The sequence below is a fragment of the Numida meleagris genome, chromosome 5, assembly GCF_002078875.1.
Source record: "Numida meleagris isolate 19003 breed g44 Domestic line chromosome 5, NumMel1.0, whole genome shotgun sequence".
Classification (NCBI taxonomy): domain Eukaryota; kingdom Metazoa; phylum Chordata; class Aves; order Galliformes; family Numididae; genus Numida; species Numida meleagris.
The window spans coordinates 55483367-55496712 of record NC_034413.1 but is presented as its reverse complement, the minus strand read 5'-3'; the positions used below and the strand labels follow the sequence as shown (position 1 = coordinate 55496712).

Here is a 13346-nt window from a genome sequence, read left to right as displayed (position 1 = left end):
GTCTGCTATTAGCTCTTGAATTTTCATGTTTCTATCTGTGAGAAAGATTATACGCTACCAGAAACTCTAAGTGGTGTTTAGACGTCTGTGATTGTAGCTCCTTGCTTTGTGTGTTTTTGCTCTTTAAACGGAGATAGTGTGATGGAAAATTAGCACAGTGAGAAGCTGCAGAATATTTATGAAAGGTGAGTGGGCAACATACATTTTTTATTTGGTGACTTCCTTTGCTTCATTCCATGTTGCTAGCCTCTGTATCCTGTCTAGGTGGTTTGTGGGGACTTCGAAGAAGTTGTCAGCAACACTACTTATGGTTGTACTCCCTTACATAGGTGCAAGCAGCTACTGATATGAATAGTTTGCAGAACAGACTGTTTGCATAGAAATAAATAACGTAATATTTAGTAATGATGTATTGCTGTTTCTTTTAAATTACTTTTGGAAATGAAAATATTACTTTAGGAGATGTGGGGAAAGCTATTTTCCTTGTCTACTATTGCTGAATCACTATGGTCTATTTTTTGAAGGGCCATTTGTCTCTTTGTGTGTATGTATTTATATCCTGTGCACATAATTTAGTAATTTTTTTTTGTTTGAAAGTGAACTCATGAACTATTTTGGAAGGACTTTAGACGTGGCATCTTCCAAGAATGTTCACAGTGTTTGAAGTGGCACCTGCACTACCATCAGCACTCAAAACATAATATCAGGTGTCAACGGTTCAAACCATGACATCAGGTTAGGCCTCTTGGATAACTCTCTTGGAGAATATAAAAAGCAGCATAAAGTCTAGCCTGATTTGGTTCTTGAAAGCCTCGTAGGACTTTCCTGATTAGCATCTATTACTGAGGATAGCTTCACTAGGCAGGAGCTTTGCACATCTAAGCACAGGTCACCTAAAACCCCCTAGAAATGTATGACAAAGCAAGGTGCTGTTCCCTGTGGATGAAGAGTCCTTATATTGAGACAGTGGCATGTTGAAACAGTGAAACAATTACAAATTACTGGAAGACAATTTCTCTCTCTGTAGGGAAATATGTGATATTAATGGATGAGACTAGTTTTCTATTCTCAACGTCATAATGTGGATCACTATAAGCCAAACTTGATTAACTGTAAGTTACGCAAAAAATCAATTGCTACAACTGTATTATAATAATTTTAAACAGAAGAGGATCTGGGTGAATTAATTAAGAACCATTTACATCTTGTTTCAGCTTCTGCTTATATTTCAAAATAAAAGAAGGACATCCACACTAATTTGAAAAACATGAAAGCTATTTGGGCCAATATAGTTAAATCAAGGGTGATTTCCCACCCTTCCCCCTCATTTTATTTGTAAAATTCAACCAGTAGCAATGTCTTTTAGTATGTACTGAGATGATATTCTTGTGTGTTTAAGAATATGGGCTTTGTCAGAGAAGGACTTTCTGACTGTGTCAATGCTAGTAATTTTTCAGTGGGTCAAACTTTTCCAGTTTGTAGGTTGCACTATTTCTTCTTAATTCTGTGATGGGATTTTTTTTCTTTGCAAAGATTTGTTGCTACAGTAATAGCAAAATTAAATTTAAATAACAATAAATATAAGTAACAATCTATTTCACTTTACATTTGCATCAAATATGTGTTTTAATAAAAAATGTAGTTATTACTGTGCATTCTTAACTGTTTAAAAATTACTAAGTAGGGTACTGTACATTTGTTAGCTTGAAAGGTCTCTAGTATCAGAAAAAAAACATGCATGATTGCTTTGTTTGATAGCAAAACACATTTTTACTGTCATAATACTGGCACATTTTCAAAGCATGCTGTTTTCTGGCTGCTAGCAGGGAGCAATGGAAACAATGCAGTGATCATGCAATTTCTTGAAAATAAACACCAACATAGTTAAGCAGTGTTTTCAATTTAACAGGGACTAAGATAAGTCCACATAAAACAGCTGTTTCAGTACCACAGAGATATTTAAATGCCTTGCTGCCTGTGAATCGTTTGCAATTTATTTCTGGTAATTTTCCTTTGGATCAGACTGAAGCTTCTTCTGAATGGTGATATTGCTTGTTGAGGAGTGGTCATGCGAGCAAAATTTGATAACCTCGATATGTCACTTCATCTGCTGCTTTTCTTTTGTTAATGCAAAGCTGGTTGCATAATATCTAATTTCTCCTTTAGCTGACCACAGATGAAAACAAAATCTATAATGGCAGTGCTGGGTTTTATAAAAAACGCAAGCGAGGAGTTGAAGGATGTGGCTTGTTCTGTTTGGATGATGCAGGATTGCTTTAAGCAGTAAGCTTACTGTTTTCAGATGGCATTAGCAGCATCAGTGATATAGCTGTGTCAGCCTCCTTGTCTACTGGATGTCTGTAACTGCACGGAGGAGACTATATTTAAGATCTGATATCTGGAGGGTAATGACTCCAGCACTTACTTATGGACAGAATGGCTGTTAATGCTTTCTTCACTAGCCCAGAAGATTTTGAAAGATAGATGGATCTGTGATGCACTTTTGTAAGACAGGAAATGCAATTTTTGGGGGTCTCTGGAAATAGAAAGGTCATGCAGCTTGGAACCGGTGAGACATTACAATCTTTAAGTCATCAGGTATGACCTCATAGTTTATACTAATATTTCTAATGTAAAGGTTTGTTGTACTATTTTAGGTCATTTATGATCTCTTTGTCTCTGTAATTGCTTCATGTTGGATTTGCTACAGGATTTATAGGGTAGACTGTTTACATAAGTGGAGCAATGTACATCTTTCAAATGTAATGTGTTGTGAATTGCTATTTGAACAGTGTAACATTATTCTATATATATATTTTCAACCTGCTTTTATTGTGAAAATGATTTTATTTAAGTCATGGTAGAAGGTTATAGCCTTGCTGTAAAGTAAAATGGCAAGGTTGTATTGCATTTTTAGTTTGCTTTGTCTTTACATGGCAACACAATTCTATTGTGTGAATGTGTTTATTTGTCATATAAAGCACGTTATAAGGCAACTCTACGTACAGTGGCAGGTTATTTAAAATAACGTAGCACATTGTGTAACAGGACAGAGCTATTCTGCAGGCACAGATCTTCATTTTGCAGTAGCTGATTTTTTTTTCCTGTTCATTCCAAATCAGATTTTAAAATAGCTCACTGAACATAGCAGTGAAAGTTTGGCAGGGTAATGCTCCCCCTTTTAATTATTTTGCTCAGTGATGCATACTAATACTAATGGGTTGTAAAATGGAAGATTAATAACTTACATATTTAGAATGTTTAAAACCAAATTCATTTTTCTGAATCATGTCTCATCCTTTTTTGTTTTTAATTGTTGCCAACTTTATTGCAAGGCTGATACTTTGGGATCTGCTAATGCGTTGTGGTGACAGGAAAGTCAGAGTGCATAAAAGAAAACAAGTATGTGGGTATTTTATATAGGAAGATAGTGGCCTATTTTCATTTAGGGGCACAGAGTGGTATTAGTTATACTGTTACCACATTGGGTATTATAAAGGATAGATAATAGCTGTTTAAGAGTTCCTATTTTGTTTCCCTTGAACGCAGTACAGAGCAATTTTATATCATAGAATTAGTAGGGTAAGTTTTATTTTCAAAAATGATGATCAGCTCCATCTTAAGAAATTCTAGATGTATTTGCAGCACATTTCCATGGCAACATATTTGACCATGTGTTTTAAAAGCTCAGCTGAAGCCTGAAAGTAATGTGCAGTTTTTCTGCTGCTTGCTTTATTCATGTGAAACAGCAGTCTTCATGTGTATCTATCTAGACTGCAGATGGACAGGGGTGAGTGGTATTTCCTGACCCCAAAGCATGGGATTTAAGTGATCAAGGTTTGAAGATATTTTCATATTTCCACCTAGAAATGTAAACATGCAAAACATGGTTTTGATTTTGCATTCAGAGCTGTATTCCAGTTTTACCCCAGTTTAATAACATTTTGTTGGAAATGAATGTGTGTGGGAGACCACAGAAGACCAAACATGAGAATGTGCAGCAAATTGCTTCAGTAAAAATGGCTGTCTTTTCATTTTTAATTAAGAACATATTTCTAAAAAATGTTATATTACTCTAACTGAAAATAATTTATAGTTTACCAGTCTGCTTATCCAGCTTACATTCTTAATAACAGGGAAAGGCTGTCCTACTCTTAAGCTTGATTAGGTCTGGAATGATTTCACTATACCTTTCACTTAATACAAGATCTTTTTAATCTGTTAGAATTTATTTTCAGTATTTTAATGTATTAGGCACGGTGAGTACATTCTGTTTCTTGGCACTGGAATGAAATTCCTGAAAGTATTGGTTTCACAGTATTTTGGTGCTTTGTGGAGTATTTACAGCCTTTTTAATAGGACCAACCCTCCCCCCACAGATTCTTTGCTTTACTTATTCAAGTATCATTTAAAGTCTTGACTTACCTGTGTTTTGAAGTTCTTCCTGAAGTCTCCTTTGCTCATTTAAAATAATTGGATCTCTGTGGAATTTTGCATAAGTGGAAACTATAGCAGTATGCCACGTGCTTACCGTGGATTCTGTTTTATCGTTTGTATTAATTCTGCAAATTGTATTCTGTGGATGGTTTTGAAATGTAACATTGACTGTAATTTCCAAATAATGCAGTAGACATTTATTATGGTGTGTTTAGGATACAAACTGTAACTATAGTGAAGGACATATTGGTGAAGAACGTTTGCTTCAGTAAGTATATGTTTAGGCCATTCCATTTTGAAGCAACAATGTTGCTGACTATTTTAAATTAGTTTGAGTATGTTATTTCTCTCAAAAGATGTATTTCCATTATAGGTGCATCTTCATTTGTGGGACTATACAATAATCATAGAACCATTTGAGTTGGAGGGGACCTTTAAAGGTTCATCTAGTCCAACTCTGCAACGAACAGGGGCATCTACAGCTTGATCAGGTTGCTCAGAACATGGTCCAGCCTGAGCTTGAATGTTCCCAGAGACAGGAAACATACCACCTCTCTGGGCAGCCTGTTCTAGCGCTAGCCTTGTCGTAAAAAAGTTTTTTCTTATACCCATTCAAAATTTCCCCTCTTTTAGTTTGAATCCATTTCCCTTTGTTCTGTCACTTCAGACACTGCTGAAGTGTCTGTTCTTTTCTTCCTTATAGCCCCCTTTAGATATTGAAAGGCTGCTCACAGGTCTCCCTGGATTCTTCTCTTCTCCAGGCTGAACAGCCCCAACTCTCTTCTCCTGAGGAATTTATTAATGAGGAGAAGTTCTTATAAGATGAGTAACTGAAGTAAGGTAGAGATATACGCATGAGAAGGGGACCAGAGTGAAGTGATCTGAAAGTTTAAAAGTATGGAAACTGTTAGAAACTAGGAATCTTGGAGGTCTTTTCCAACCTTATTGATTCTATGATTCTATTTTGTTTAAGTTCTGCCAAAAAGAAAAAAAATCATACCAAAAAAACCCCAGAGAACTTTAAACATGTCAAATCTGGTAGGTTTTTTTTTTCTGTTGCCCTCTTTTAAAAAATGTTTTAATTAAAAATATATCAAAAAAAGAAGTTTTGTTACTTACATGCAGTAACTATATTATGGATTTTATATGTCGCCCAAGACAATTTCTCTTCACTCAGTGCTCCCTAGGCAAGTCAAAGTCATACTTACTGACATTTGGAAAAACTGTTCAAATCTGTAGTCAGTGAATCCAGTCACAGTGTGTTGGTATCACTTAACAGAAAGTTAAGTTTAAAACTATACCTCCCCTTCTCAAACCAAGCTGACTGCACCTTTCAGTGTATGAAGAATACTGTGTTGAGAAGGAACTCACTAATTAAAGAACTACTTCCCCTTGATCATGAATAAAGAGTACACATCTCTGAGTGTAGTGTATGTTTCCCAATCTTTAAGCATTCATTTTTTACAGAACTTGGTGAAGATTTTAGGAAGAAACAAGGCTCTCACTGGGTTTCAGGAACTGTGTTAACAAGCAGGTGGGAAGAGAAGCCAAATATTTGTGTCATTTATCAATTCTAAACATGAATGCTCACACGTGTATATATTCAGTTATATATTTGTGCCCATGCTTCTACCTATTTCTGGTTGCCATCCTAATTCCACACTACTGACTATTCTCACACCTTACAATACAAGATCTTAAGGAAATGACAGCACCAGGGGAAATGGAAGATAGCGGCCAAGTTTTGCAAATGGCGAAAGAGTGCTAGAAGCATAAAGTGCTTTCAGGATGAATTGATGGGATTCAGTTTCTTTTGTCGTAGATCAATCTCCCTCCCAGAAGATGATCCTGTTCTCATGTCAGATTCTCATTTAGTACCTCAATGCATATATTTGGGCCTAATGACCTGAATTAGGGTGGGCTTATAATAAGCATGCCAGAAAGGCCTAAGCAGAATGTAACTTAAAATAAATGTGCATTAGCTAACAAGTGTCACAAAACACGTAGCTAAATGACTCTTACCAGTTTGTGTTCCAAGAATATCACTATGTGATCAATCTGAGTGAAGACTATTTGAAGGAATTTATAAGTATATGAAAATGTAAATATATCAAAACAATAATGCCACAGTAACCTATGAAACTTAAAATAGTCATAGTTCCAACCAATTGCTGTAGATGTGGGGAGTAGTAAGGAAGGTGACCAGGCTAATGCAGAAAAAGAGAATGGTTATGTGTTATGTAGCATGGTGTTTTGGAGAAGATTCAGCTACAGTCTGCCTGTCTCATTTCCCCTCTCTGCTCTGGTAATGATAATAGGAGTTCTTCATACTGTTTCTTTTTTCTTGCAAGATCTTATTTATTTTGCTTTACTTACCTTATCAGTATAAGTTACTACTACTAATAAAAAAAAACAAAACACCAAAAACATTAACACGAATGCTGTTTAATTACTGTGATCAGACTTTGTGATAATTAAACTAAGCTTAAGTAGAAGCTGTTCCACAATTCTGGTAAATTTTGTTAAGCTACATAAAGCTTTCCATTGTGCCATACTGATTTCACTGTGACCCTAAAAGGGAAGCCATCATGTTCTTGGATATATTCTAAAACACACATACCATTATTACAAGATTTTGAGTGATTATAAGGTTTTTTCATGTTAGTAAGGGAGCTCTGCCCAAAAGAAATAAAATGGCTACCCCAAAATCAAATAGAAAATAAAAGCTTAGCCTGGCTTGCTACTCCGTCTTGGTCTCTGGAGTGCCTTGTCTCTAAATCAGGGTCTTGGTATGAGTGGCAATCTTGTATTGTTTTAGTCTTGGAGACTAGCAACATAGGTATATGAAATCAGGAAAAGATTATGATGATTGCAAGATCGAAGAATTGTTGAGGTTGGAAGGAACACCTGGAAGTTATCCAGCTCCCTGGAGCTGAGGAGATTGGAGTCCACCCCTTCTCTGCCTAGAGCAGGGACAGCTAGACCACATTGGCCAGCATTGTGTCTCACCAGGTTTTAAATAACTCCAAGAATAAAGACTCTGCAGCAGGTCTGAGTAGCATGTTCCACTGTTCGACCAATCTCATAGTCATTTTTTTCTTGTGGTTAAGTGGAATTTCTCATATTTCTGTTAGTGATTATTTCTCCTTGCCCTGTCACTGGGCACCAAGGAGAAGAGTCTGGCTACGCCTGCCCCACTCTTCCCCCACAAACAATTATTAGTACACTCTAATGAGACCTCTGTAGGCTATCTTTTCTCTAGGCTAACCAGTCCCAATTATTTCAACCTCTCCTTACTTGACAGAAGCTTCAATCACTTCATCATTTTCGTGATCCATTAGTGAGGTCACTCCAATACGTCCATGTCTCTCTGGGAGCCCAGAACTAAATAGAGCACTTCAGGTGTATCTTCACCGAGATGAGTAGAGGGGACAGTTCCTATTGTCAGGAAAGGAACTTTAGATGTTATGTGAAATAGTCCATTGTCATGGTTTTGTGATTTTCGGTTATTGGTATTCCACATCATAACATCATGTAGTGGATATACCTGGTTCTCAGAAGAGAAGGACTACTACAGTCCCCGCGGTACTTTTCTCCTCTGTTACCATTTCCAGCCGGAGGGAAAAGATAAAAGCTCGCAGTATAAAAACTTGCAGATCACGAGACCTCGTCCCTTTTCCGCCCGTCTCTCGTCTTGGCAGCACCTCGCTCTCCAGCCGTCTTATCATCGGTAGTAGAGTAAGGCCTACCTTGATTTTGGGACATTCTCTCTCTCTGTATTGGATTTATCAGCTTAAATTGTAAATATATTGTATTATAGTGTGTTGTTTTGCATTCCGATATCTTATTTAGTAAATTAGTTTGTTTCTCCTCAGATTACTGCCACTGTTCTTTGCTCTCAGGGCCATCTCCTTACCCTTTTTCCCCTTTTCCCTTTTCCCGGGGCGTGGACCCATGGATCCCTCATCCCCTTTGTCACGGAACCGGGCCGAACGCCCGTAAACCGTTGACATCCATCTAATACAGGAAGCTTTGGACAGGGATCCTTGAAAAATGAGGAGTGAAAGCACTGAAAATTATAGTACTCATTTTTTGTAATCTTATGGGGAAGAGAAGCTTCAAAAGTAGCTTTATTTCAGTTGTAGCAGTTACACTAGTGATTAAACTAGTTTTAGAATTTCTGATATGGAATGTGAGTACCCAAATGACAACTGAAATAGAGAATGAATTCTAAAGAGGAACTTCTAAACTTTGGGTTTTTGAAGCTAAGTAAATTTTAAAGAACTTACTAAAAAGATCTCTTCTGGCGTGGTAATAGCTAATTAAAAAAATAAAAAGTGAACTCTGAGGAATGTGAACTACCAGGGTTCATAAACTGTGTCTTGTCAGCTTGCCCCAAATGATTTCTGTTGGATCTTTAGAACATTAAGAGGCCTTTCAAAAGTTCTCAGCTGATGCAGCAAACATTAGCTGATACAAAATACTCAAATGAGTGCATTGAATGAAAATGCAAAACAGGCATTAAGGGACACAAGGAAGGGTTTTTAGGTACTGTAAAACTTTGCTCATTTTTATAATAGCTTCCCTTTTGTCTCCCCAGTTGCCTAAAAAAATAAAAATGTCTATAAGAGCCATCAATGATTAAAAATTATCTTCTGATAACATGATGAGTTTACTTATCTGAATTCTCTTTATGAGACATTTTATATAAGCAGACTCAGAGTCATTAAAATGCATGCAATAAATCATACCCATATGGTATGTATCTACATTTAATGCAATTAAAACTATTCTAATGAAAGCAGTATCAATTTTATGTGCCAATCTTGTGATAAAAATTTTTCAGCAGAAACTTTCACTTGCCTGAATTCTGTAAGTGAAACAGAAGAGCTCTATTTTGTCCTGGTGTTAGTTAGGGGATCTGAGCAGGCTGACAATAACAATTGCATTCAGTTATGGAGTATGTTTGTATATAACAGTTTACACGACTGAGACCTGACTAGGTGAGAGGGTAAATTATTCTTTAGGGGGATTCTGTCCAGGAGTTAGCCATGCAAGTAAGTTATATCAGCAGCTGTTGCTCTTTTATTCAAAAAACTTCTCTGCTGCAGCATTTTTAAGGTGTTTAAGAATTTATTTTCTATTTGCCTGCAAAAGTTATCCAAAATACTTTAAATTCAGAAGAAAAAAACAAAACACACCAACCACTGAACCTCTGTTTCCCCCCCCTTTTTTTTTTCCTCCTCAGTTTTCTTCTAACTTTTCTAGTCTTATTCCAGGAAAACATTTTGGGGAATGTAAAATTTTAGAATTCATACATGTCTGTGCTCATGAGATCATTAGAAAAATCTAATACATAAAGAAAGCACAGATCAATAGATTTTTTTCCAAGGTCAGTAATATAATGTTTTCTTACAGTGCTGTATATTGTGCTGAAGATTATTCCTGGATGCTTAGATTCCACATGCCAGATGTAGGCCTAGCGCTGTCATTATTGTTATGGAAGAACCTCAATGCCTGGCGACTGTGATATATCTTATCTTCAGAATATCCATTGTGGTAGTGTTGCTAATATGCATCAAAAATATGACTTATTCCACTGGGGTGCAGGAATTAATGGAGGTGACTGGATATTGCCAGCAAACAAATGAAATGCGAAGCATATCAGAATGAAAAGCAGCCTTGGCAGCAATGACCACTTTCTCCGCTAAGTGATTGCTTTGTTGCATTTGCCAGGCTTGTCCCCTCTGCTAGATCTCAGTGTGCTGTCACCAGTCCTTTTGTATGTAATCGTAAATGAATTTCTCATTGCTGTTGGTGTTTGTCTTCCAGTGACTCACTGGGGTTAGTTGTTGCCCAGCCTGCCTTCTGCTCTCCTCCTCCTCTTTCCTGAGTGGTTTTCTGTTTTGTAGGTTGCAGATGTGCTGAAATTTCTCAGCCATCTAACTTCTAATGCAAACACGCATATTTTCTGTGGATGTCAGTGAAAGATGTAATCTGTGCTGTCAAAAGTTGTTACAAGCACTTCCTTGTGTCCTGAACATCTTATCCTACAGGCAGCTTCAGCAAAGATCTGGGACACACGCTGTGTCCTTGTCTCGCCTGCTTCAACAGTGAAGATGTCTTAAATTGTTTCTTTTTTAGTATCCTTTGCAATTGTTGAGACAGGTTAAATTCACGTTTTTAGCAATGTCAGTATCATCAGCTATAAACAAATTTCCCTGGTAATAGCTCGGACTTTATTTCCCTCCTGCGCATCCTTTTGTATCCCTAAAAATGTCGTTATCAATTTCTGGTATAATTTCCTTTTAATTTTACTGTCTTTACTTGGCTACACTGTGCACACCTGTAGATCTCTAATTTGATGTCAAAATGTACAGCAAAGCACCTTTAGGTTCTAGTAAGGTCAGTGTAAAGTTTCTTCAGAAAAACTGCAGTTTATTCAGTCATAGCAAACAAGATTCAGGCTCTTGGGCTTTGGTCACTTTTAGTACATGATTATATAGAGAGCTTGGGCAGCTGTGAGCCTGTAGAATAAATTGGCCAAGCCCTGCAGCTGTTGTTGTCCCCATAATAGATGTTCCTGCCTTCTCAGCATGTTCATTGCCAGTTATGTTCCTCTCTTGGTTTACAGTTTGCGTGTTCAGGTTAGGCATAGTGATGTATGCAGATGTGGCAGGTAACTGTGCAACAGCACTAGCCTTTTCCTGAGACAACAGGGAACTTGTCATTTCCAAGACAAGAAGTACCTGATGCCTGGTAAACCTAATTTTCAGAGATTTTTTCTATTAATGAAGGCAGTGTTTTGTTTACTTCATCAGATTCTTAGTGCAATTCTACTCTGTTGGAACTGTTGCACACATCTAGTTTTCTTGTCTCTTGTGAGAGGGCCTCTTGCCAAGTCTCAGCAGAGGACCATCCTTTACATACCTCTGTTCCCATGCCTTTCCTCTTGAGCACGAGAATGTAAAAATGGTTGTGCTGGGTCAGACCAAGAGCTCCCCATAGCATCTTGTCTCTCTGATAGTGGTCATAAACCCAAGGAAACATAGGACTGGGGCAAGTGCACAGCATCTCCTGGATACTTTCTGAGAACCTCACAGTTCTCAGTGGCTTCAAGACTGTCTTGTCTATTTCTGAAACTGTATTTGTGTATTTGATTCTTCTGATAATTTCTCTTCCCCAATCAGATCTGCATGTTTCTTGAACTTAAAGCTTTTAGTATCCACCGGAGTTCCATAGCTTACCACTATGCTGTGTGAAGAACTATATATTTTTTGTATGCTTTAAATCTGACTCCAGCTGTCATCAGTTAATATCACCATCCTTCTTTACTCTTTCAAGGAATTACAGTAGGTTTGTAAGGCATGATTCCACAGGATAAATTGTTTTCCATTATATCATAATTACTTATGTGCCCTGTAATTTTATTCTTATAATCTGCCAAAAACCAGTAGCAGGATCACTGGATGATTATTGAGAAATATTGTTTAGAAATCTTTGCAGAAGGTGACATCCTAATGTATGGTCTTCCACTTCAAATGTACAGAGATGACTTCGTTGTCTCACCTGTAGAACTTGGATTATAAACTGGGATTTGTTGGCTAAGATATCCTGAGTACGTCTGTTGGATGGCTATCCAAATTTAACAGTAGTTGACTTCCAGGCAGGCTGGATCTCCACAGAAATGTAGTGAAGCACAACAGTAAAAAGAATAACAAAGGAAGCACGAATGTTAAACAAGTGTGTAAAATATCAGAAAGATTAATACAAGAGAATGTCAGAATTGCCTTTTTGGGGGTGCAAGTTCAAGAAAGTCATCACACCTTTGCTAATCTTTTATTATTCTCTGAAATGAGCATTACTTCTTTGATTCAGAGTGATGAAAACTGAAGAATGAGAATGATCAGGAATTAAGTTTTTAAGTGATTAACAGTAATATCTATTACAGGAACTACGCACAGGATTTGTTGACTTGATCTTTATGCTACTGAAAAGGAGACCTGTCTTAATTAAATATATCACTTACTACCTTTTTTTTTCTATCTTTTTTTAAATTTATTTTTTCCTTTTTAGCCATTTTTTGTGATTTTCGGTTATTGGTATTCCACATCATAACATCATGTAGTGGACATACCTAGTTCTCAGAAGAGAAGGACTACTACAGTCCCCACGGTACTTTGCTCCTTTGTTACCATTTTCCAGCCGGAGGGAAAAGATAGAAGCTCGCAGTATAAAAACTTGCAGATTACGAGACCTCATCCCTTTTTCCGCCCATCTCTCGTCTTGGCAGCACCTCGCTCTCCAGCCGTCTTATCGTCGGTAGTAGAGTAAGGCCTACCTTGATTTTGGGACATTCTCTCTCTCTGTATTGGATTTATCAGCTTAAATTGTAATTATATTGTATTATAGTGTGTTGTTTTGCATTCCGATATCTTATTTAGTAAATTAGTTTGTTTCTCCTCAGATTGTTGCCGCTGTTCTTTGCTCTCAGGGCCATCTCCCTACCCTTTTCCCCTTTTCCCTTTTCCCGGGACGTGGGCCCTTGGGTCCCCCGTCCCCTTTGTCACGGAATCGGGCCTAACGCCCGTAAACCGTTGACACAGATAAATCAGAAACATGCATAGACTGCACAGATAGAGTGCTAGTGTCCTGGAACCAGCTGCTCTAGTGCCTGTGAAGTTTGGGTAGGTGGGTAGGCTTACTGACTGCCCTGCAAGAGTCAGATCCACTGCTAAAGGCAGAAGTGGGCTCTTTCCTCCAGGAGTGGTTCTCTCTTCTTTTGTTCTTCTGTCAAAAGTTCTTTGGTTTGGATATAAGCAGAAGTGGATGAAGTAGCTTCATTTTTTATTGGCTTTATAAAAGCTGTCGGCCATTTTGGTTTGAAAAATGGATTAAGAGAGATTTGT

The 13346-nt window shown here is 37.4% G+C and overlaps 1 protein-coding gene across 6 annotated transcripts in view; it reads left to right on the top strand.

Annotated features, from left to right (window-relative positions):
* SLC4A10 (solute carrier family 4 member 10) overlaps window positions 1-13346 on the top strand; it is a 180236-nt gene that overhangs the window by 54611 nt on the left and 112279 nt on the right. For 2 of the 6 annotated variants that reach the window (XM_021399397.1, XM_021399399.1), the window contains exon 1: window positions 2321-2598. The exons of 2 other annotated variants lie outside the window; for them this stretch is intronic. In XM_021399397.1, the coding sequence (XP_021255072.1) occupies window positions 2518-2598 (81 nt within the window). In that variant the 5' untranslated portion in view covers window positions 2321-2517. Of the gene's footprint in view, window positions 1-2320; window positions 2599-13346 lie in introns of those variants that run through there. 2 more of the 6 variants (XM_021399394.1, XM_021399395.1) reach the window with 1 other exon arrangement.